This window comes from Phlebotomus papatasi, chromosome 1 (genome assembly GCF_024763615.1).
Source record: "Phlebotomus papatasi isolate M1 chromosome 1, Ppap_2.1, whole genome shotgun sequence".
NCBI classification, from domain to species: domain Eukaryota; kingdom Metazoa; phylum Arthropoda; class Insecta; order Diptera; family Psychodidae; genus Phlebotomus; species Phlebotomus papatasi.
The window spans coordinates 38,569,919-38,596,713 of record NC_077222.1 but is presented as its reverse complement, the minus strand read 5'-3'; the positions used below and the strand labels follow the sequence as shown (position 1 = coordinate 38,596,713).

Sequence of the window (26,795 nt, the reverse complement as noted above, 5' to 3'; positions counted from 1 at the left end):
AATATCAGTGCTGGGATGTACACACAAAATGAAGTAAACAATTGGCTTATCATTTCTCTCATTTCTGTTTTTCACTGCAATGCAACAATTTCCGGGTCTATAATCCCTTTAGAGGCAATGATCAAAACCATCAAAACAAAGTCAGAATTAGTTTAATAAATTCATATAATTAGATTAAAAATTCAATACAACTACAAATATGATGGGAAAATACTTGATTGTAAAATACTGCTTCAATGTCTAATGCTACTGTCTAGCTTTACGCTAGGATTATAAAAGAGATAAGGCTAGTTTTAAGTATATCTTAAGATGCAACTTTCTGCTTAAGCACTTTCAATCACGGATTTGAGCTTATATTCTCGCAATAGATCATCAATCTTCTCCTCTCGATAGTATACTACAAAGTCTACGGGTGAGAGCCCCTCAAAGACACTGCAGACGCTTGGTTTGAGATTGTAGAAGTACAGGGGCTGCTTCTTCTTGGCAAAGTCCTGAGTCAGCAATGAGATTACTGTAGCTGCAGTGTAGTCAGCTCCATAAACATGTGAACAGTCAATCACGATCGGGAGATTTTGCTTTCGTGAGTGTTTGGTCACAAGGTTGCGAACATAGTCCACAGAAGGGAAGATAAGGCATCTATCTGGTGTTATAATGAGGTATTGTGTTCCAGCAGGGCTCTGTTGGGAGATCAAAGTCATATTGCATATCTTGCACATTAAATTCCGATAAAAAGTCTTAAGGCTTGAAGAATATTATAAAATTTTCAATATGGCTGACATGAGCCATATTGCAAAGACGCGTCGGTCCCGTCAGCCATATTGAAATTGATCAATCTTTATTCGGAAAGCAAAACCGAAATTCGGAGAACTTATTGTACATTTTGTTTAGGAGATTAAGGTTTTACGATGAACTTACCACAAGTGTTTCAGCCGAGATCTTAGGTCTGGCTGCGTGATAGAGAATGAAGACCATGTTTAGGCCCACTCCAAGTAAGATCCCTATTTCAAGAGGCAAGGCAAGGCACGCAATAAAAGTTCCAAGGCCAGGAATAAGATCACTTTCTGCAAATAGAAGAAAAGAAATATTCATTATTGATTTTGGGTCAGCAATTCTACAATAAAAGGTTCAAGTCCAATCTGAAACGTAGTAAAAAAAATCCAATAAATCAACTTTTCCTTATGCGTTATGTTTATTGATCCATGAAATTGAGATTCATCATTCAAAATAAAAATAATTAATGTGAAATTGATTGAAAATTTACAATTTGTAAAAATCCACATCTTCACAGAAAATTTATAAAAAATACTCTACTTCTCGTTGAATGGAAAATTTGATTTATACGGTTACAGTTGTACGAGAAAATTGTTTTAAAATCAGGAATTGTAACTTACTCTTGGTTCTCCACATGGGCTTGACCACCTTCACTTCCACCATGAAGATAACAGCTGCAATAATGATGGCAGCAAGGGTGGCCTTAGGGATAAAGTAAAAGTACGGCGTGAAGAATTGCAGAGCAAAGATGACCAAGAGTGAGGTATAGATGTTAGCCATTGGGGTCCTAACACCGCTAGCGTTGAACACAGCCGATCTTGACAGACTTCCTGTTCCTGGGAAGCCCTGAACGAAGGAATTTGCAATGTTTCCAACTCCAATCGCAATGAGTTCCTGCGTTGCGTCTACCGGTTTGCCATTAGCAAAAGCCTTGCAGATCGCAATGGTCTCCATGAGGGCAATCAGTGGTATAACAATAAGACCCGACCCCATTTCTGACACCATTTCCACAAATGACTGTTCCGGAATTTCCATAGTTTCATTGCCCGGAATGGAAAAGGGAGGAACTTGGACGGCAGGCAACCCCGCTGGAACATTCCCAATAAGTCGGAAAGGTACTACAGACGATTGAAAGGAGTACCCAATGGCACCGCAGATAACTACAAGAATAGCATTACGAGCTGTTCCCACAAGCCACAGAGTCTTGTTGATAATTTTATGCTTTGAAGACTTCAGTTCCTCATCATTTGGTCCGATCTACCACAATAAAATTTTTATGTTTAATATAGCCTAGACTAGCTTATTCAATTATAAGCTCACCTTAATTGTGGCAAGGATCTTCATGATAAGCAGTACAGCAATACATGTGATGCCCAATACCGTGTCCCAGGGTCGTGTGTTATGAACTTCCTCGAAGATACTTCTCCAAGTAGAGATAAAAGTACCGCCCTTGGCATTAATTCCCAGAACATCTTTCACCTGAGACGTGGCAATAATGAGGGCCACAGCAGACGTAAAACCTGATGATACGGGTCCTGAGACGAAATCCACAAGGAAACCCAACCCAAAGATTCCCATGAGGAGCTCAATGATGCCCGTGAGCAAAGTGAGAAGAACAGCCTTTTGCCAGACACCACCAGCTGCCTGGAACGTCAACAAGGAGGAGATGGCAGATGGTCCCATGGGGACATCCTTGCAGCTGCCCAGGAAGATGTAAAAGAAGCAACCAAGGAACGAACCGTATAAGCCATAGGCAGCAGGAAGACCAGCTATACCGGCATAGGCCAAGGCCTGTGGGATAACAGTGAGACCCACAGTTATACCCGCCACAATATCTCCCATTGCATCGTTAGACGAGTACCTGAAACATTAGGTATAGATCTTAGCTTCTTGCATTTTGAAACAGATTACTGTACTACATCACAATGATTCTCTTGAACAAAACAAAACAAGACAAGCAGGATAGCTGTTGTATGCCTTTTCTCTCACTCGAAAGTGGATGATTTACATTGAAGCTTAAACTATGCTGCTTACACCTATGGCTCAAGCCAAGCAATGGCTTAACATAATTGTAAGCAAAATAATGATTAGACTACATTCCTATCAATTTCCCACGAAGCCGTTTTTCGGCTTAAACCGTAAGTCTATCTAGCACATAAATCATGAGAGCAGACTTAGCTTTCATATTGGGTACATGTTGCTCACATGAAGTATACGGGTAAACTGAAATTTCTGTAGAGCACTACATTCGCATTTGATAATGCTAGTACGTAACAGTACTACTTTTTGTATTATACACAGAGCTATTTGAAAATTATAAGTTCCATAGGGTGAAGTGGGGCACATTTAAATTTGGGAAGCTTTAAAACTGTTTTTTCTGTTGTTAAATGGAGCTGGACATTACTGTAATATAATTTAGCTCCAGAAACCTATTTTAAAGCTGACTTACGGAATGATAAACCCTAAATCCTTTTAAAAATAGGAGAAAAAGTCAATTTTCAAAAGGTATCACAATTCAAAGGTGTTACACTTTCCCCTATAAATAGAAAAGAAACAAATAAATGTTTGAAACATAACGTGCAACGCACAATAATTGTTATGAACAAATTTAAGAAGGATCGCTCATATTATATTAAATTGCCTAGAGTTTCTGGTTCCCCGGAATTTTGCTTTGGGTTCCCAAAAGTTCGTCAAGATCTCGAGCGTTTCTCGTGTATTCCCAAGTGCTTCCTTTGGGTTCCCAAGAGTTTCTCGGATCCTCGCGTGTTTCTCATTTCTAATGGTTTCTTTAGTCATTTCTCATGGGTTCCCAGAAATTTTCCGTTGCAATTTCATTTCTTTTTACGGACGAAAAGGTCAAAAATCGAAGGTCAGAAAAAATCATTTTTTCTAAAGTTTTTGAGCAAAATACACCTTCAGAAGGCCATAGGAAAAATTTCATTTTTGGGTCACGGGTGACCCAATCGTCCTTAAAGGGTTAATGGGTTACCAATAATTCCTCTTTTCAAAATTTCATTAGATTCCCTCCCGAACGCTACATCTGAATTTCCAAAGATTTCTCATATGTTCCCAGGCTTCCCAAATATTCCTCGTTGAATATTAAAGGTTTCCCGTTTGTTCCCAATAATTCTTGAGAATTTCCTGATTCCTCAAAAATTCCTTGCGGATTTTCAAGTCTTTCCATCATGGGTTCACAAATACTTTCTGTAGGTTGTCAAGTATTCCCCTGGGAGTTTCAAGACTTTTTCCGGTTTTCAAGTTTCATCCTCAATGACCCTCGGTCATCAAGTTTCCCAAAGGTTATCTATGTCTTATATTGGTTTTTATAGATTTCCCGGACTCTCTGGTATTCTCTAAGCAAGGATTCCTAAACTTTCCACATCATGGGTTCCTTATGGGAGATCTAAAGGTGCTTAAATAGGTTCCTGCAAGTTTACTGTAGATGCGAAGAGTTCCTGGTTTTCCAAGAGTTCTCTGTGAGCTTACAAAAGTTTCTTGGGTTACCAAACGTTTTCCATGGAATCCTAAGTAATACTAATGGATTTCCGAGTTATTATAATTATGGTTCGAGTACTAGTACGTTCTCTTTGGGTTCTGAAGTTTCTTAAGCAGAATGGTTTCTAGATCCTGATAATGAATTATCTGGGAATCAGGGAATTATCCTGATAATGAATTACGGGAATATTAATGGGTTCACAATTTACTTCTCAATAAGATCCTATATTGAATAATGAACAAAGATTCCTAACCAAGGCCAGTACAACCCCAATTCCTCGCAAAGATACATTGTATCATGTAAAATATAGCAATATAATTTTGCAACACTTGAAACAATAAAAGAATTGTGCATAAAGATACTCACTTTGGCAGCCAAGCAAGAATGGGAAGTCTCTTGTAGAGAACTTTCTTGGATAGTGCACTCGAGGCTCGCCTCCTGCACCACATTTTCACATCCTCCAGGCGACATTTTTGCTCTTTGCTGTCCGTTACTGGCAAAAAGAATGGGTGAACTTGTGATTAATAGCGCTTATGGAAATTTTTCCACCGACCCAGCCCGGGAATTGTGCAGGGAAGAGCTTCCTCTGTGGCTGGTGCGGTTCAATCAAGGTGAGCAAAATTCACTGTCACGGATATGAATTGTACATGACAAAGTACCCGATTGTTAACATTCAATTTGTCTCACTGGATTAGTGTGGAAATCAAATGTGTTTGGAATCTGGTGAGCAAGTGAATTTGCGACATTTTTGCGTGATTTATTGCGGCATGACGCAAAAGTTTTGCAACAATCCCCAAGCCCTGAAATTGGATACTTACATATGAATTCATTGGAACCTTTGAGACCTCCATGGGGTTCCCCTTCATTTGGAATTCTAACATCCAGGGTGCTGCTGTCCAGAGCCTCATTAACATACGAACCATTCTCACCCCCAAATTGATTATGTGTCTTCATCTTGAGGTGATTTACTATAAAAGAAAAGATCAAAATATCATAAGTTTAGTGGAAAAATCTACCTTTTAATTCAAGAGGAAATCAATTAGAAATTTTAATTGCCATTATTTGCTTTACTATATACAATTTATACACTTAATCATAAAAATTCAATGGGCATTAAATCAATTTAATGCTTTAAATTATAGAACATTCACAAAGTATTCTTATTAATTTGTCTTAAATAAATTGTAGCGTTTATTTCTTTGTTCAATTTCAGGTCAGAGTTTCCTCATAATTTTATTAGTTACGTTTTATTCACATGTAATTGAATATTTCATCCTATAAAATATTTCATTCCCTCTAAGATCTCTGATTGCCTAGAGTTTTAAATGACATTAAGTTTCAGCCAACCAGGAATTAAGTATAAGGTGAAGATCTTAAAAATCCAACCTAGACACTGTTATGATGCTTGATTATGCACGTGTATATTAATTTTTAAAGCGATAAAATATTTCAGTCTCAACATACTCTCAGATTGGCTTGAGTATAATACAAAGCCTTAGCCAATCACACGATACGTAACCAAAATATAATATTTCTTATTTCTTTTAATATTTATTTGCACGTGCACCATATTTTGCTTAACTTTTAAAAAACAAATTATTTATTTAATTTATTTATTTTATAATCTTGGCCAATATTTTTAAAAATCAAATTTAGTCAAAATTGGATTTCTTTTGAAGGTTTTAAATTTACAATATGACTATATTGATCACAACTGGTAATAAACATATAAGGCACTAAAATTGATTTATTTCCAAATAAATATTCTTTAGTATATGTATTGATGGTCGGGTCATTAAAAATATTATATTTTTCAGTTCGAAATTCTAAATGATTAATTTAATTGTCTCAATTCAATCAGTAAATAATGAATAAATAATTAAAAACCACTTGAAATTATAAGGGAGACCGGGGAATAATTAGTCAGAGACAGAATTAAGACAGTGAATTGTTATAGTTTTCTATTGAAATAATATTAATCGAACTATACTATTTATTCAGAGTAATTGACGCGCTCCGTATTCATTGTAATATTCATCAGATTCATTCAAGCATGGTTTTCACAAATTAAACAAAGAATAATTTTATTTACTGGATAAACTGCTCCAGCCCCCTATTTGTCACGATTTATTAATTTTAAACAGTAAAATATTACACCTTTGCTTAGAAGCCAAACTGTAAGAGATATCAACTTGCGATTTTAGGTAACTGGAGGTTTTGCCCAATTTCCGAAGCTCTTAAAGTCCTAAATTACAACAAATTTTATTGGTTTTTCGAAACGGAATCGATCAATTTTCCTTCATATTTAATCTTAAGTCAAATACTTCCTAAAAATTTCGACGAAAAAAAAATGCGCGAAGATAAGCCATATGACAAAACTTGAGGTCTGAAGCTCGTATAACTCCACCTCAAGTCGATTTGTTTTAGGTGTCTCTCCAAATTATCTTTTTGGTATATTTCGAAAAAAAATCAACATATTACTCTCACTTTTGAATGTGTTTCGTAGATAAGTCGAACGTAAATTTTGTTAAACCAAACCTTGAGTAAAAAATCTCCGTTTTTTTGTTTTTATTACTATGTACAGGGGCCCATCAAACCTAATTAAAAGTGACGCTATTTTTCACTTTTCCTTGTAAAATTTTTGCAGATATTGCACCGCGTCATAAACAAATTTGCTCGTAGTTCTTGTATTATTTCGGCGAACATTATGAAATATATATTTTTAAATACCTTTTATTGCACGATTTCGAAATATATTAGACTGATAAGTCAATTCTCTCTAGGAAAATCTTGCCAATAGTCTTCAGTGCCTCTATGGAAAAACGTATGGAAAAATGGAATGTCGAGAAGCCCCTGGCTATGTACTTATATTAAATGAGATTTTTAACAATATCTTTCTGATATCTTCGCGTACTATTTGAGAATCCTAATTTAAAATTTAGACTCTAAACCACTTGTAACAAAAAAGTCAAAAATCAGTCAGTTTAAGATAGCGATTATGGAAAACTGAGGTATGGTGCTCAGGATAGAATTACCAAATTATGACGTTATTCTAATCAGGCTGAAAAGAAAACACAGAAATTTATAATGGGCAAACTGAAAGGAAGGGTTCAACTTTTCGCATAGTTCCACAAAGTTTTTCTGTATTATGGTGCTATTCCAATGAAAAAGTTACCATGTTCTTTCTAGCACATTACTGTTCTCAAGTACTAAAAAAGACCACGTCTATTCCCATACGTCATTTCAAGGAAAATAATGAGTAGAGAATATTAATGCTGTTCGCCGACTTTTCACCACTGAGAATTCACGGAAAAACTTATGGAAAATCTGCGAAAATCCGCGGTTGAGGCTAAAGTTGCCAATTCCCGGCCATCCAACTGCATCACGCCACCAAGCTGACATGACAGGTTACTCCACACTGGTTGAATGTCAGATGGCATTGTGTTCGGGTGAAAGCTTGTTCGAAGGGAATATTCGAATTCGGATTTCGGTTGAACTTTTCTTTTGTGTCGGTTCCTGTCATGACTATTTCGTGATTTTGAAACACGACGAGGACTGGGGAAAATATGAAGTTTTTGTGTAGAGAAAAGAACCTTCCATCTTGTCAATCATGATAAAAATAATGTAGAAAATACCATAAAAGAGAAACATTAAATTAATCTTGTCGATTTCCCAACCAAAATCCGAATTCGAATATTCCCGCCGAGCAAGCTTTCACCTCCGATCTAAATGTCATCTGACATTAATTAAAATAACATGTGGGAACAGTCATGGTCTTTTTAGTAATTGAGAACAGTAATGTGCTAAAAAAATGCTCATCTTTTCATTGGAATAACACCATTGCTCCAGATAATGACACTTCCTCTTTTCTGTTTCCTATCGTTATTCAGTACTTTACCAAGTATCCTAATTTGCTTATTAATATTAATTTAAAAATATATTTTACTATAAATAGTTACATTTTTCAGGGCTAATTCCAAGCCCGTGGTATAGGTACTCATCTCACTGATTCTTCCGAGATCACGATTTTAAAACTGTAATGTGAAGGACATGAAACAGTCGTAATAATGAGGTCGAAATCATGTTATGCTTAAGTAACTAATACTGAGGGTAACAACCTTATGTAGGGGGAAGTGGGGAACCTTTGGACTAGGGCAACTTTGAAATTGGGCTTTTTCTCCTATTTTTTAAGTGTAATTGAGTATTATCATAATGTAATGTAGCTTCACAAATTGTTTATGTCAGGGGGCTGACATTAGCTCTGCAAAATGCGACCGGTTTTAGTGTAATTTTTTCCCTGTTTTCGTACACATTTCACGAGATCCAAAACCACGTAGGCTGCCAATTTAGGGTTTTTGGTTGCCTCTTCGTTATTACATTGGCTTTTGTTTTGTATTATTATTTTTTCCTAATTTATTCTACAATGACAGAAACCATTTAATAAACTCAAAAGTTTTTTCGGCTCGCTAGAAACATATGGGAAGCATAGGAAATGTCATGCCCCTGGTTTGTGTAGTTAAATTATATCTTTATAAGGCCCAGTTTCATTAAAAAATTGGAGAAAAATGCCCAATTTCAAAGCTGCCCCATTTCAAATCCTGATATGGAAAGCTGGAAAACATTGCATATTTTTTTTGATCAAGCTAAGTGATCAGAAAATTAGTAATAATGATGTCCTAATTAGATTCTCACGTCTACCGTATGTTACATGGGTGAGCTGTTCTATACGATTTTTGGGATGGTTTTTGGTTGACTAATGAACCATCAGTTGTAACTGGTGAAACCGGTGTACATCCGAAAAACAATAGAGAAGGAAAATTCGCTAAATGCTCGAACTCGTGATTTAATTTTTTGTTGTGATCACATTAAAACATATATAAGAAGTTTTACAAGCAGTGCTTAAATCTCTGGATTATGACACATTTGGGGAGTTTTTAAGATGTTGAAATACTAGTTTATATGTTACTCATACTATATATATGGAAATAGTAAAATTTTAAGTGTGCTTGACTTTTGCAAAATTACAACTTTTGTTGGGTTTTCCACCCATCAGCTTTAGCAATATTCGTACAAACAATAGGTCATTTGACTTTCGAAAAAAAAAAAACGAGAAGAAACTCCCATTTTTGGTATAATGTAAATTTTTTTAGTAAGTGATTTTTCAAAAATTTGCCTAAAAATCTCCCATAGAGAAATGATCTTTCATGGCCTGAAACTGTTGTGATAACCAGTCCCAATGGTCATTTCATTCACGTGACGATGGTGGTTTTTTTTTTGGCGGATGTGAGCATTATTGCAATTTCACTGAATCTAAAGAGTTGTTCAAAGTGAGAGGCATTAAAGTTGACTGGAGAGTAATACTTACAATACTTAAATATCAATTTGAAGGAATGGTCGATGACCCATTGATACGTTTTTTCTGCTTTCTGGTGGCTGGCATACAATTTCTGTGACTTGGCGAATTTTGAATCTTTAATTCTTTTTTGTGGCATTTACTGTTTTTTGGTGGCCTTTTTGCCCTCTGCACCAACTTGTTCTTGAGTCAGACGAACATAACTCTTTTTCATCCAGAGTTTCCTAACGAAATTCCACACTGCTGTGAATTTCTTTACGAGGGATTTTGATCATATGACCGGCATCATCTTTCATCACGTGCTTGTTTTCTCGTTCTTGTGTGTAAGTTTAATTAATGAAAATCCTTGTGTATATGAGTTTCTCACTCTCAATAACATTTTATATCTCATTCATTCCTTTGCTGGGGAAGACATTGCGCTTAATATTGCCTTAATTCATGTCATATGACTCTCCTTTTAATATTTTATGACTCTACGATGATTCAATTTGTTGCTCTCTTGTTGATTTGTTACCACAGCAAATAAATTGACTCTATCATTCTGCTTGTGGTACAGAGATGATTAGGTGGGTAGTAAAAGTGACGCAGAGGGGTTGGTAGACAACATCGCTATCACTATTATCAATTCTTCGCATTCTTCGCGAGAATGCGAATATAAATTCAAAGCCAAAACTATAATGCCACGCGCCATAACGGATGAAGAAAAACCTCCCGGACTCTTTTAATATTGACAAATTAGCACTTAAATCATCTTTTTAACTGCCCCATATGGCATCTAGAGAATGGAGATTTTCGGGGTGATAACATGAAAAACAAATAGCAATCTTCTCCATCGTTTCCAATTGAAGTGAAAACAAACACAATTTGTAACACTTGTCTCTATTTAATTATCACAAGCAATTAGATTAAATGGAGTTGAGCATTTAACATTTAAAATGAGCTGAAAATCAACGAAAGCACGCGTCACAATTGAGTGGGAAATTGCTGGGTAATTTTACAGAAGGCAAAATAATTAAAATAAATATAGTTATAACACGAGTTAATGTTTTATTAATTGCTCAGCATGGGAAAATGCAATAAAAAACCATATCTTTGCAGTAGTAATCAGTTTTGCTTTGTAACAACACCCTTTCAGATACACATTTATAGTTCTACAATATCGAGAATTATTTTGATAGAACTTCGTGCATTTTTTGTCATTGTCTTTTATGATATTTGTTGCATTTCACTGATAAAAAATTCGTCTTTGAAAGCTTTTACGTCATTTAAACTTGAAAAATTCCATAATATCGTTATCAGTATCATAAAATCAGGTTAAGATGCCTTACTAATTTTCCATTGCTTATTTGTTGTTCTTAATAGACCAATGCAGCAATAGTGTTGTGTGCATGAAGTATAATTCAAGTTGTAAAAGTTTTTTTAGTGCGTAATATAGACATTAGAAGTTTTTCGTGGCAATATTTGTTAGTTCATTAACTCATTAAGAACGGGAGAATCTTACGGTGCTATCATGTTTACTCATTAAAATTTTAATGCGATTATCAGATTAATTATACCAGTAATGAGCGTTTAAATGTACGATTTTTGTATCTTGAATCAATAAATAGAGCTTAATTTACTTATTTTACTTAATAAAAAGGTAGACTTGGCCAGCAAAAAATTATTTAAGATGCTATACCAATGAAAAATGAACTTTTTTGTTTTAGTACTTTACTGTTCTCAAGTGCTTTTACATAATCGACTTATCTTTAGCTTTGATTTTATATGTTTAAAGACGAGGAGATTGCAGAGGACTAACCAATGGTTTATTGAGCCACAAAATTTATGATAACTCATACATTGACATATAAAAATATGTTTATATATATATCTTGTATATATACATATACAAGAACAAAAATGCGATTGGTATAATTAACCCATTAGCGTTATTGAACACTTCAGGTTCCTGTCGCGACTTCTTTGATGGTTCTCAAATACGGCAAGGACTGGAGAAAACAGTTAAGACAGAAACCAACACAAAAAGAAAAGTCGATAATACAGATGCAATTGAGAACAGTAAAGTGCTAAAAAACATGTTCATTTAGCTGAAATTATTTACAATTAAGGTAAAATAAGGTAATTTGGAATCATTTACAATTTGGGACATTTGAGATTTTTTCATTGTTTTAGAGATTCAAAAGGAAGAAAAACTGTTTCATTTCTTCTTAATCCTGTTTTTCTTCTATTTCGCGATCTTTGTTTTCTCTTTGCTCATCTGAAACAATGAGAAAATCTCAAATGTCCCAAATTGTGAATGGTTCCAAATTGCCTCATTTTACCCTACTCTTCATTGGAATAGCACGATTAAACAGCAATAATGCGAAAAATTAATAGAATTGTTATAAATTTGTTTTTAATGTGAAAATATATTTATTCATAATCCAATTTCTTGCAGACTAAATTCCAAATCCACTTTTTTCTAGAAATAGATGGAATTCTAAGTATATTAGGTAATTCAAAGATACAACACTCATATAAACGCATATTAGCGATTATTAATATGAATTGCATTAAAATTTTAATAAGCAAGTGTGAAATAGGGTTAGTTGGACTTTTGGCCGGAGCTTGTATATCGTACATAGGGATTTCCAATTGCTAAAATAAGCAGGAGTATTGAATTTACCAGATCAAAAATTAATTGGCCTAAAAGAAGTTTTTTTTAATGTTGAAAATAATTTATGGAACTCTTTTATTATAAAGTTGGAATTTAAAAAAAAATATTCATTGAAAAAGAAAAAATCTAATCTTAAAAAGATATTCTTGGAAAATTAAGGAAATATTTCTGAGATACTTCTGAATAATTAAAAAAATACCAAAGAATTCCTTAAATGGATTAGATTGCATTCTTAACATGTGAGAAAAATGTATGATTAAAATGGTTTTGTTTTATTCAATGAGGCGTTCCTTTAACAGTTTAACAGTTAAGTTCTTCAAATAGGAATACTTGGGATGTTTAGATGACATTCCTCAATCCTTTCTTGAACAATACATATTTTGAAAAACATAAAGGAATTTATGTGAAATGAACTTACTCTACCAAATAAATTTAGACAATTTATCATTAGGGGAAAGTGCCCATGCTTTGCACAGTTCCAAGCTTCATAATGCCTAAATTTTTCCTATGTTTCTTCAATAAATGTAACACATTGCACCCATATTTTAAAAACCAGGGGAAAGTGTCTTGTTTTTAAAATATATTGCGGAGTCACATTTATTCAGAAACATATAAAAAAAATTTAGTCATTATGAAGCTTGGGACCGTGTAAAACATGGGCATTTATCCCTATAACTCTTTATCAAATTAATTATCTTGTCGAGGAAGTGAAAATAATACGAGCAATATAAAAAACAAAACGTTTGTAAATATGTGAAATGCATTCACAAAGTTCTCATTATTCTTTTAGTTTAGTTTTAAATCAATAAAAATTGAATATTAGTGAAATCAGTGAAGTCTAATGTAACATTCTTGTTTGCATAAGTATATAACTCAAGGCTCTGCATTTAGTCCCAACAGCTTGTAATTCGGAATGTTATTTTGCCCACAAGTAGGGGAAAGTACCCATGCTTTCAACGTTCTCAAGCTTTATAATGACAATTTTTTTCCTATGTTTTCTCAATAAATATGATTCATCGAACCCATATTTTAAAAACTAGGAGAAAGTGTCCTGTTTTTAAAATATATTGCGGAGTCATATTTATTCAAAAACATAGGAAAATAGAGATGGCAAAGCGTCCCAGCTTTGCGGAATGCTTGAACTCACGAGATAGAGCTTACTTTGAATTAGTTTTTTTGCATAATCTTTTGGTATTACTGATCCAAGATCAAATTGATTCATAAATCACAAAAGCATTTGAAAATCAAAAAATCAGTACTTAACCGATTCATTACCAATGAAGACCGATGCAGCCGGGTTCGAAATTTCAATACCTTTCCAAAAAATCCAAATTTAACCAAATTGGTTGAAAATGGGCCCTCCAAAGTGGTTGACCCTTAACCTTTAATAATTCAAAATGACGAATTTTTCGGTTATTAGCTATGTTTGGGCGAAATGTTCGCCTGGACTACCTCTAAAACATGTCCGAAAATAATTGAAAAAGCTTGCGCCAATTTTGAGCAAAACTGGAAATATATGGTTTCGGAGGGGATAGAGGGGGGGGGGGGAACGTCGAGAGATTTTATTTTTTTATTGGGGATCATCGAGGACTGGAAGTCGATAGCTCTTACCGTTTAAGCTCCAGAACAGTGACAAATTGAAAAAAAAGACGATTGTATAACTGCTCTCTCTTTGAGTTTGAGCAGTAAAATTAGTCATTATAAAGCTTGGGATTGAGACCGTATAAAGCATGGGCGCTTTCCCCTATTCCAAAATCTGTTAAATCTTTCATTTCATGCCCTTAATTTTCGATAACCTTCTGTTAAATTCTCCTTTTAGCACGTGATGCTAGTGTGTAAGTTATAAATGAAGGTAAAAATTTACTGTCATGTCTTTAAAAAATATACTTATTTAACCGTCCCAAACTATTAAAGTACATTATACAAATGCTATTTGATGGAGGTCTTGCCAAAGGGCATGTTCACTCTCTTTAGACTCCTCTCTTTATTGTGAAATGAATTGCTGAATGTATCTCATATTACGGATTGCAATAAACTTGAGGTCGAAACGAAAAAAAATGTCTTTAAAGGTTTTTTAGCACATAATTAAAGGATTTGATTTATTTAAAGATTTATTAAAGCATTCTCTTTGTCAATAATTTGTTTAGATCTACACATTGCATTGGGATTAATTTTCGTCAAAGTTTGATTTATTTTATATTTTATTTTATATTTATTTTATTTTATATTTATTATATATTTTATATTTTGCATTACTTTCTATATGTTCTTTAATCACAATTGTAAGAGGGGTGACCCTATTTTTGTGATTTAAATATATGCATTATTATTATTATTATTATTATTATTATTTTTCGATAGAAATCATCTGCAGTGCTGTAGGTGGAAATGTCAAAATTCTGTCAAAAAAAAAAACAAATTTTTGACGAAAATTGCTTCTAATGTGTAAAGGCCGTATGAACTTCTTCAAACTGATATACATAGGGTAAATGTCCTAATTCAAAACCATTTCCAGGCGCTTTAACTTTGACAGAAGATTCAACACATAAAGTTCATATTTTTTCTGAAGAGAATTACATAAATTTGCTCCTCGACTCTTCTAGAATGTTACTGTTTAGTGAAATTTCTTTAGATGTAATTTGAAAACTTTTTAAATACAAGAAAAATACGCGAACATAAAATGCTTCTATTGGAAAGAAATTAATCCAAATGGAGACAAGGGAAAGTTTCTAATTGGAGACAAACAGTGTAACTAAAACCGCGACGAAAGGCTTCGAAAACTTTGTTGAGTTGCTCCTGAGTGGAGGATTTGTTCTTATTCCTGGTATTTTCTCCTTTCCCATCTAAAACAATAAGAAAATCTCTCCAACAAAAATCATATTTTCAGGGTTTTCTATTGAAGCTTTTGCAGACACTTCAGAAAAACCCTTTTTGTTCACGAAATAGGTTATTATTTCATTTAATTTATTATTAAGGTTATTATTTACCGTTAACAATAAAGATTGGCACTTAATTTAATTAAAATTAGCCAGAAATATGACATAAATGTTAAACAGATCGAATAAACAACAGTCACTTTATTGTGTTTTTCATTGGAAAACATGGTCGATCGATGAAAACTTCGATGGTGAAAAGGTACACTTTTAATTTTTCTGAGAAATTAACAAGTTAAAATTTGTGAATATGAATGGATTTTTGCTATATTTGGAGCAAAATTAACTAAATAATGAAAGTGTGGTATAGAAAATATATTAATATAATAATTTAGTACTGTATTTATCGTGAAAACAATGATGTTTCCATTTGGAGTAGCGAAAAATTTCCATTTGGAGCAGGTTTTGAATTAGCTTAATTTACCCTAGATATCTCTATGGTAGATATATGAATTCGAAATTCTTTGAAAGAATTAGGTCAATTAGATTTGCCCTAGAAAGGCTACGCAGGATACAACTTTACTTTAAATAAATGATAAAAAAATTATTTAACTGAAGCTTGAACTTTCTATCTACAGTAGAGTCTCTCAAATTCGAACGATTGTGGGGTATTTTTGACATTTCTCTCCTCCCAAATTCGAACGATATTTTTAAAACTAACTGAATTTATGTGAGATTAAATTTCACTTTGAATCAAATTCCCGTAATTTCTCACAAGTCTTAGTGGTAACATACTTCCTTTTCATTTTATTCACACATAATGTGTATCAATATTCAGGAAACAGCACAGAAATATGATTTTTAATTATCCACAACACGAATTTTTTAACATAACCCTACAATTGACATTTTAAATCCAACCGGCGTTCGAATTTGAGAGATTCAGATTTGAGAGACTACTGTAATTTTTTTGCATAAAAATTTATTTACCTAATTTTCTTCAGTATATTTGTAGATAATTTGCTCTAAGATAATAATTAAAGTGATGGTATTAATATTTAAAATCTGTAGAATTCCACTGAATTTCCAATTATAATTGCAATTAAAGATTTATTATTTCTTCTTAGTGTGTTCTTTCCACTGACCTTGATTTTCCTCTTGCTGCAGAGAGAGTTGAGTTTTACAAGAACATTTCAGAGTATCACAAAAAATCATAAATTAATGAATATTAAGCATTTGGCAGATTATGTTTCGCATAAATTAAATGTGAACAACCAAGTGAATTACGCTGAATTCTGGCCAGAATGCTTATAAGAGTTAAAAGATAAGAGAAAACGTGAATGAATTGTCCAGAATGTGCTTGTGGGAGATATGGGAAACATTTATAATTTTTCTTTATCATTCCTACGTGTATCAATTAACACAAATTATCACGTGTTTCTCAGTATTTACATGCACAATTTGTATTCCAAATATTTACATAGCTCATTAAGTGTCTCATATGCAAAATTAATATTTCACAGATTGTGAATTTTAAATTGAGTATGCAAAATTATCTTGACATTTTGTGAGAAATTTTATGTGAAAGGAGACAATAAAATGCTGTATATGGTGAAAATGTCCCTCAGTGCATCATCGTTTAGTGCTTTAAGGAGTCATGCTGTCATGCATCAATAGAAAATCCTGTATTGCAAATTTAAAATCTCTCTTGGTGTTATTTTAATAGCAAAAATTCTCCAAATATAGAATTTGAAATTTGTGAGTATTTTATTGCTGTAATCGGACACCTTCAATTTAAAGAAATCACCATGAATTAAACGCTTTGGTGATCACAAATGCTGACGCACATCATCGTCATTTTGAAATTTTAATTGCATTTTCTACTGAAAAACTCGTTTCGTGAAATTTCTGTTGTCGAGACACTTCCATATGCGACATTTTTTTCGGTAGCAGTTTTCATTGAATTTCCTCCAGACAAAACTGTTGTTTTTTTTTTTGAAATATGTATATTATTTGTCTCCACAACACCTGCATTGCATTGATTGTGCAAAAAGATCGATCATCGATCTCCTTGAAGGTTCACACAAATCATATTGGAATTTATTTATAAACTCCTCGTTCATGTCAAAGCAATTGATTTTGGGCGAGTATAAACCAATGAGAAAATTAAATTACTTCCTGCACAATGCGGAGAAAAATTTATCAACTCTTTGGATTTGAGGGAGGACACACAATCCAAGATTGAAGTCAACCGTGAAAAAGATTGAATATATTGATTTAAGAAAAGAAACTCTTTTTCTATAATTACTTCTGCTAATATGAGCAATTGCGCAATTCACACTTAAATGAGTTTTATAATTTTTTTTACACTCAGAATAAAACACGTGTTTTGATCTACAAGTTGCATGATACTTGTAACAGGTTTTACATATGAACTTATTTAAATAAACGTTCAAGTCTCACATTTTTGATGCTCAACCAAATTTAATACTTCCAAATGATTTCTTTTATGATTAAATTCATTTCTGAAACCAAACCCTATATTTGAGATCACACCTGCAAGACTGATTTACTGTTTATCATCTATCTATTTGATTCGGCAATTTTCTGATTAAGATTAAAATTAGGGTTCGTCTATGGGTCGGCTTAAACCTTTTATCGGTTCCGCTGCATCCAAGCCACTTATTTGGGCCTATTATGCACTTCCTATTACTCCATTCTATCTTAACCTCGAAGGCGAACCTCCAGCTCCATATCTCGGTTTCTGTATGCCTGATCTACACACACAGTACCGTTTCTATATTGCGGCAGACCAGCCTTAGTTGGATCAGTTGCAGTGAATGTGTATTTAGGGTAAGTGTGCCAAATTTTGGCATAGTTGTATGCAAGCGTCAAAGTCTCAAGTTTGAAATGTAATATTTTAAATACAAATTGATTTTTTTTATTCTTTCTTCTGAAAGAGTGTTGCTTGGAACCTTGTAAAGAGGTTACCTTACCGCCTTTATTTACTCTAAAATCATTCTTAATACATTTTAAAATAAATAAAAATGTAGACATAACTTTGGTGCCCTATTTCGGCTACCTTCATTCTGATAGTTTCTTGCCCTTCCGAAATTCTTCCAATATCTTTTTCACGTCATCTCGTTTGTCGAAGCTACATTTTTTGTTATTCTTTTGCATTATATAATCTCTAGAGTACGTAAAATCTAAAAGTTCATGGAAATTCGAGGAACAAAAAAGATGGCCGAAATTGTAAGCTGGCCGGAATTTTGCACACTTACCCTATATCGACAGATTTCTTTATGCCGAACTCGTTTCTGTACCACTGTCTCTTGTTTAGGCGGTTCATTGTCAATGCATTAGGCGTTACTTTTCCATCCATTCACTGGACTAATTCGATACGGCTGCTGAAAAATCTGCAGGTGCCGAGTTTCGAACCCGAGACCCCACAGTCATAGAAACACTACTCTACCAACTGATCCACTGAGGCTCCATAACAATTTTCTGGTTATAAGCCAAAACTTTAAAATTTTGCAATATCAAATATCTTAGACAACACACCATATCTTCTAAATCCGAGACACTCTAAAGAGATAAACTACATCCTTACTATTCACATCAGATATTTTATTGGTGAAAACTGTTTCGCCTATTAGCGGAAAGTACTCTCCCTTCAAACGTTCATGCCTTCGAATAATGTGAATTTCTGTTTCCTAAGAGATTTCCACATGATTGTCACATAATTATCAATAATTGATGACAAGCTGACTAATAGTTAATAGAAATGTGTAAGTGTTTTTGTAAAAATAAAAGAAAATTCACATTATTCGAAGGCATGAACGTTCGAAGGGAGAGTACATTCCCCTACGTAAATGCAAAAAAAACACTGTTGATGTTCGAAAATTTTAAATTTACTTATAAAATTAACACTAAATTTTCACGATTATCGCGATTTTCGCTCAAGGTTGTGGAAATTCAAGAAATTCTACAATGAGGAACTGTTAAATTATAATGAGGCTGAGATGGAACTATTACCATTCTTGTTATTGAGATTTCCCTCTTAAATCTAGTTTTGTTTGGTGATCATCAAACTTTCGGATATTATTAGATCAGCCATTCGGAATTTATTCGAAGAAATAACCAGACAAGAAATAAATTTCTTCACTTCAAATGGGTTTTTTAACGTAATACATGTAGAAAGAAATGAAAGAAATTGTTAACGCTCATTAGTGAATTCACAGATAACTTTTAGACATTATAACAAAATAAAGTTCTAAATTTACAAATCATTTGTTATGTAAAGGTTATTTAAATTTGAAGAAAAACTTCATATTATTCTTATCAGTATCATAAAATCATTTTAATATGCCTTAAAAATTTTTATTTCATATTTGTTGTTCTCAATTGACTATAGAATACAATTCTTATTCTAATCTATTTAGAACAAAAAATCTGAAATGGAAAATTCCTTGTGTACGCGTGCATAATCCAAGTTGTAAAAATCTTTTTAGTGCCTGTGCATAATATAAGACTGTTATTTTTGTAACATTTTTTCTAGTTTGCTAACCGTTAAAAATTGCAGGGAATCAAATGGGTCAGCTATATAAAAATCGCTTTTATAGTCATAGTCAATTATGCACTAAATTAGACTTCTTACAATCTTAGTAAATGAGAAAAGTTTTGCCATTTTCTAACGACAAACCAGCCACAGAATTTCGGAGGTTTAACTAACATGAATTATTTTTAATTTTTAAGCATGAGATAAGCCTATTGAAGTAAGGTTGTGTTGCCTTATGCCCCAGACATACTAACGACTTAAGCCGAAAGACGACTTAGTGGAAAATGATGGAAATGTAGTTTAACCATTATTTCTAATAAAATTACGCTAAGTCGTCTCTCGGCTAATCTTTAAGTATGTCAAGGCCCTTATTCTAAACATATTATAGATTATTCTTATATAACATTAGGATATGCGAACGAGAATATCACCACAAAATTCCTGGTGAACTAATGGGGAACCGAATTTGGAATATTTGCATTAAAGAGCATGTGCTTAAGGTTAACTATTTAACTTATTGAATAATATTTGCCAAATGATAAAAAAATAGAGTAATGGTAGAGTGACCGTTGAGGATTACATTCTAATATATCCCGATACGATTAATAATAATAACCCAATTTGTAATCTGCTGAATAACGCTTTAAATATAATTTAAAGAGAAAAACTTCTAAGAATAAGAGAATGTGGGACAGTGGCTTTCAGACTAAAGATTCAGCCCTGTTCCCGAAGTTTTTTAAATTTATAAAGAATTGTTAATTCTTGTTATTTTTTTCATAATTTCTTAGCCAAAATGAACTTAATATACAATTTTAAATAGTAAATTTTACTAAAAAGTTCGCCTAAGGAACTAAAACATTTAAGTTACATAGCTCAACCATATTGATGACCGTTTCAGAAGTAATCAGCTAAGATCAAACTCCAAATCAATTTTTAAATTGATTTGAAAAATGACAAAAAAAAAACAAATGAGCAATAAAAAGTTAAAAATGATCAGAAGAACATATAATTTATATTAATTTATATAATTATGGCTCCGGCTCACCTTTGAGAACAGTAAAATTTCATGAAGTCTAAATTCGCATCCGTGTTTTTCTCAAATCTATTGCATATGTCAATCTCACTATTTTGCACTCTTCTTCTTTAAAGCATTATAACAAATTAAAGATATATTACATTATACAAAACGTTTGAGAAAGAAAGGGATGTGAATTTTAATTTCAAGAAATTTTACTGATCTATAAGGTGTGCCGAAGCCATTAAGATCTAATGTGGCTACATATAAAATTAATAACACTTTATTGACCATTTGCTCAAATTTTCATCATAATCATCATAGGTCAGACGACTCGGACACACCTTTTAGACCGGGAAAATTTCATAAACTAAAAATTCATATCTCTATTTTCTCAAAAATTCTGCGTATGTCTATTCCTATTCATTTGCACTCTTCTTCTTCTTTTAAGCATTAAGGTAAAGTACCCTGTAGTCGGCCGGTTTCTCAACTCGGCCAGTGCGACTATTTATTCAATTTACTTAGATTTGTTATAATATGGTCTTACCGATTTACCATTATAAGGTGTATTATAAACGTAAATCAGTAAAAATTTCATAGAAATTGACTATAATACGTTAAAAAATTGGTTAAATAATTCAACTGGCCGAGTTGAGGAACCGGCCGACTACAGGGTACTTTACCTTACACGAAATTAAGTTTAGTTCGACCCAATTTTGTGTCTAAAAGAATGGAACACACTTATGTAAATCTTTTGAGAAAGTAAGGGACGCGAATTTTGATTTCATGAAATTTTACTGAGGCTATATTGACCTAATAACCAAATTTAACTTTTCACTGCTCATTTGCACAAAACCCTACCGATTGTGTTAAAATTATTGTATATTTTTCAATTTTGCTGGAAATAATAATAAATATGTAATATTATACTGTAAATCAATATCGTCGGTTGGATCAGAAATAGTGCTATCAGCATTTCTTTTGTATATTCATTTGTTTAAATTTGAAATGACTACGCAGCAGTGCGTCGTTTGCAAAAAATTCGGATACAAAGGCAATGCAGATAATAAGCATCAGTCGCTGATTCAGCCAACGATATATCTTGAGGTTTATACTCAATGTCTTGAGTTCATGTCAAAGACCTCCCAGTATTTAAACCAAGTTTTTATCTGAGTGTATGTTAATGACGAAGAATTCTTCCTTCCCATGATGGAAATTGGGGCAGATTTTTCAAACAAACGTTTCCATATTATTTGAATTTAAATATTGTGTGAAGGCTTTTCTTTTAATCCTGTCAAAGTTTTCTCGAGGAGGTCATAAGCACGTGATACCTCTAAAAAAAAGAAGAGCTGTTTATGCGGAAATATTTATCAACGGTGACCTATTTAAATTGGCCCACATGAGATGGCAATAAAAGAAATTCACCTTCCGAAAAGAATGTGCAGAAATGACAGAAATTTATTGCAATCATTTCCTTATCTCATGTCAAATAGAAGAAACATAAAAAAAACTGGAGGTCCATGAGGTGGTTTTTTGAACTCATGGTGTCTGTGCGTGCTGAATAATTTTAATTCAATTATATCCAGAGCAAATACAAGTAATATTGTGAATGAGTGAAACGTTCAAGGATAGACAATTAATTGCTGACTAGAAAATGTACATATTGAAATTGAGTCTAACGTATTTCTTTGGAGCATGTAAAATCGTGAGACTTGGTGTCAAGTTCAATGTTGTGCATTGGATCACATACAATCGTATACTAAAAGTCTCGTCACATGTTTCCAGCACAATTTTAAAAGGTAACCCAGTGGCAATAAAATATATTATTGACTTATTTTCCATGAAAGTGGACAATTTTTATTTAAATCTCTCTCTAAAACATTAAAGCAGATTAAAAAAAAAAATCTTATATCACTTCCCAGTTAATTTGGAATTTTGAAATTGAAAATTGACTCATTATGTTGTTAAAAGTATATTAACGTAATTTGAAAATTTGAAGAAGAACTATTGGAAAAAGAATAAAATTTGTCCATGTCTATTAAGTCGGAATTAACTAAAAAGTGACACTTCAATTTGAGCGTAAATTCAATTTTCGAAATACTTCATACAAAATCCATCTAAATACTTCCACCCCAATCGACTGAAACATTGGTACAAAATTGTTAAAAATTCAATTAAGTCTTTCGCAAAAACAGAATTTGATTCGGTTCCGTGAAATGTAATTGAGCTTGGGTTACCAAATTCTTTCATTCTTGCTGATGTCAATTATTGTCTGTATATAATTTTCAATGTTTTTTTTACACTTGGCCAAATTGAAGTAAATATTATTATTTGTAAATTCACCTCTACAGTTTCATATATACTTTCTTGTTGGTTAAACAAAGACCTGTTCTGCAAATTTTAGCACTTCTGATGTTCACGCCATTAGTGCTTAATTTGCAAATTCAGCAGTCTTTAAACTTTGATATAAATCGTAATTAGGTGTATCATAAGATATCAATATTTTTTCTCGTTTGTTTGAAAAAAGCAAATAAGCAAAAACATTCTGTTCATTATCATTATTCAGGCGAGTGTTATGTACCCAGAGATTATTCTCAAAAGAGTTGTAAAGGTTATAGATACAAGATAGAAGATTTACTGTCGCAGAAATAGAATAACCTAAGCTATTTTTAATGGAATGTATTGAATAAAATCAAAAAACTAAAAGACTAGAAAAACTAGAATAAAAGTTCAACTAGGCAAGTCACAAATAAAAATTTAAATTAAACTTTTTTATGTACTCTTATTTGATTTTGAAAACTTAAAAATGGTTAAATTTTTTTTGCATTCCTAAAAATTTCAAAATGATAATTTGCTGATCTTTAAGAATGGTCATATACTTTTAATTGCTTGAGCCTTTCTTATTTTTTTTTAAAGATCGCTCAGTAATGCCCTAGACACACTTACGACTAAAGTCCAGAGACGACTAAGCTAGTTCATACCCAAGTCAGTTTCTGACACACTATAAATGAGGCGTAGTATTCACTGGTATCAACAAAGCATAACTTTCCTGGGTTTTTATGCAGATATTTCTACTGAAATGCACTAATACTCCTCTGAAAATGAAACTATTTGTAATATCATTTCTCAGTACACGTCAAATAATTATTGTTAATTACAATTATTTGTGAGGTGGAAGCTAACTCGCGACTTAAGCCAATTTTGGCGATTCTAGTGAATAATTCTTGTTGTTATACGTGAATTGTTAAGTACATTTAAAAGTAGTTTCATTTTCAAAAGACTACTAGTGCATTTCAGTAGAAATATGTCCATAAAAACCGACGAAAGTCATGTTTTGTAAGTACCAGAAAATGTTAAGCCTAGTTTGTAGTGTGTCAGGAACTGACTTGGCTATGAACGAGCTTAATCGTCTCTGGACTTTAGTCGTAAGTGTGTCCAGGACATAAAATATCGACCTATTCAGGATTTTGGCTTTGCGGGATTAAGGCTTTTTGAGATTTTAGTTCTCGGGATTTTATCTTTTTTTAGGATCTTGGTGTTAGGGATTTTGGCTTTTCGGGATTTTCACTTTTTTGAATTTGGCATTCTAGATTTTGGCTTTCGGGATTTTGACTTTTCAAGATTTTGCTTCATTTGGAATTTTGGCTTTTTGGGATATTGTTTGTTTGGAATTTTACCCCATTCTGTATATTGGCTTCCAAGATATCGACCCATTAGGGACCTTGCCTTTTTGGTGATTTTGACTTTTTTCGGATTTCAGCGTTCGGGATTTTGACCGGAACCGATTACAGGATATATGTATTTTTGAACTATCCCTGATACCGAACATGAGCAACCAATTTTTCGGTAATTTTCGCTTTTTTGATATTTTAGGAAAAAGTGTCAGAAAGACACGGTTTTAGAAATTGTTTCGAAATCCGTCTTGCCGATTTCTTTTATTTTAAGTTTACGTTGTAGATAAATTTAAAAAAGTAAATCATCGATATATTAGTTTTCTTGATATTTCAGTTTAAGGCAAACTAAATTGTACTTTTAAATTCAGTTATTTAACACATTTTATTATATTTTGTATATGACACATTTTATTGTTTTAGATTAATTTTTATAATTTTTTTTAAAATGATGTTTTTACCGGTTTTGTTAGCATATTTCTGTAAAATCATTTCTTTTATTTAGATTTTCAGTTACATTTAATTTTATATTTAATTTAATGACAATCTTCTAAACATCTCTATCAACATTTCGTCTTAAAATTTACGTACATTTCATTTTTTTCAATATATAAATATTTACTGAAAAATAAATTGGTAATAATAATAATGTTGCGGATTTAATATTGCATTGAGGATCAAGGTTTAATGGTGCGAAAAATTTAAATATCAAAAATTCTGGTGACCAGAAAGAACTAGAACCTAGGACACTTCCTCCATAGAACAAGTGCTCTACCACTAAACCCATTGTGTGCTTAAATTTTGTGTTTACGACCTCTTAAAAAAATAATTTTCAATCTAAAAATTGATACTTCCTTTAATCTTAATCTTTAATCTATAATTTCTTATGACTTTTCTTAACTTCACCTTGGCAATGAAAAGTCATCAACTTTTTCTTCACATTTTTCTATTATATTTTTTTTTGTTTTTTTCTTTTATACACTTTGTTACATAGAGTTCTTTTTTTTTACTATTTATCCGATTATCCATTAATTCACCGCAAAAGAATGACCAATAAAAAACTCTGATCAGCGGAAGTGTTGTGGAATTTGTCTAGCTTTTCAAGATTCCTGGATTGAAGTTGTCAACCGTGTCCTTAATACCATTTTTGCTAATGTTTAGCCTTTCAAGGTGAAATTGTTAAATTTCTTTGCAAACTGAGAGCAACTTTCATTAACACGATCAGTAGCAAATTCACCAATATTGCAATTCAATCCAACATGGATTTAATGAGAAATTGCTGCAACTTTTTGTCAAGTTGCGAAGGCTTTTTTTCGCGATATCTTTCAGCGTTGCTTTTAACTTTGCGGAGATAGTACGAAAAACTCGGAAGTAGCAATCAAATTGGTGCTCTTGAGAAATTTTCTCAACTCTTTTTTTTTCTTTTATTTTGTCACGATATCCGGCGGATACGAATTCCCATCAGATATGTTCAAGTAGCTATTTAGGATAATTTCCAAACGATGCACAACACTTATTAGAATAATGCATTGAAGTGTGGAAAATTTTTTATATTCTCGAGACACTATTGTTCTTACTCGCAGCAATAAAAAGAATTATTTCAATAGCTTTTTCGCACATATTTCAGTGACCGTATTTCCTCCTTTTTTACAGTCACTTATTGATAAACTGATAGAGAATTGGTAAATATTTATATAAAATGGTAGATGAAAAGATTTACAGTTGGAAAAAAGGTGAAAATTGCAGGATGTACACAAGTTATTTGTCTTTCACATTATTAGTATTTGCACCAGAAATACTTTACATTCCAATTGGCAAATACAAATCGTGTGTTTTCCCCAAGAATTCGAACAAATTCTTCATGATCGACGGATAGGAAAAATATCCCCCTTTGAGGAGGAGACTCTGACCCAATTTGCTTGACCTTTGCATGAGTCACCTTATTGAGAAATTGCAAACTTTTCACTCAGATTGGTCATGAAAATATGATTAATTATCACGTATTCTTGTGCTTTTTTACAACTCAGTAGGAGGCAGAGAAGAATGTCAACAAGTGCATGGTTCTTAAAAAAATGTATAAAATAAATTTTAACACACCTGCTTATATGAAAAATCGCACTAACAAAAAAATATTTTGCAGAGCTGCACAGAAAAAAAAAACGGTTTTAACTAAAAGTCACGAATTGTGAAATTTTTGGTGCACTAAACACTAAATTCACAAAATAAAAAGAGGTTTTCACGGTTTAACCGGAGAGCCTTTCTGATCATTCGTCTGGCTTTCTCGAGCTTTTATCAGCAACTGAAGCACGAGACTCGTGAGCTTCAGACTTGAGCCACTCGCTGTGGAAGTCTCGACGGTGAGTCTGAAGAGTGGGCGCAATTGCTGCTGGGCACGAACTGAC

The 26,795-nt window shown here is 32.8% G+C and overlaps 1 protein-coding gene across 2 annotated transcripts; it reads right to left on the bottom strand.

The window, feature by feature from the left end:
• Positions 1-147: 147 nt before the first annotated feature.
• Positions 148-26,795, bottom strand: LOC129799657 (sodium-independent sulfate anion transporter-like). 2 transcript variants are annotated; one of them, XM_055843758.1, is made up of 7 exons: positions 26,491-26,795; positions 5,086-5,235; positions 4,634-4,760; positions 2,092-2,632; positions 1,392-2,028; positions 916-1,061; positions 148-677 (listed from the first exon to the last, which is right to left on the bottom strand). In XM_055843758.1, exons 2-7 carry the CDS (start codon positions 5,219-5,221, stop codon positions 324-326), a joined length of 1,941 nt encoding a protein of 646 aa, XP_055699733.1. In that variant the 5' UTR covers positions 5,222-5,235; positions 26,491-26,795; the 3' UTR covers positions 148-323. The 2 variants fall into 2 exon arrangements, with proteins under 2 accessions (XP_055699733.1, XP_055699732.1); XM_055843757.1 differs by lacking the exon at positions 26,491-26,795 and adding an exon at positions 9,633-10,970.

Bases quoted from the DNA above. Each gene is read 5' to 3' on its own strand.
- LOC129799657 (XM_055843757.1), bottom strand. From the start codon at position 9,759: ATGCCACAAAAAAGAATTAAAGATTCAAAATTCGCCAAGTCACAGAAA. The intron at 2,029-2,091 runs GTGAGCTTATAA...TTATTGTGGTAG, and splicing joins AGATCCTTGCCACAATTAAG to ATCGGACCAAATGATGAGGA. The intron at 678-915 runs GTAAGTTCATCG...ATCTCCCAACAG, and splicing joins TCTCGGCTGAAACACTTGTG to AGCCCTGCTGGAACACAATA.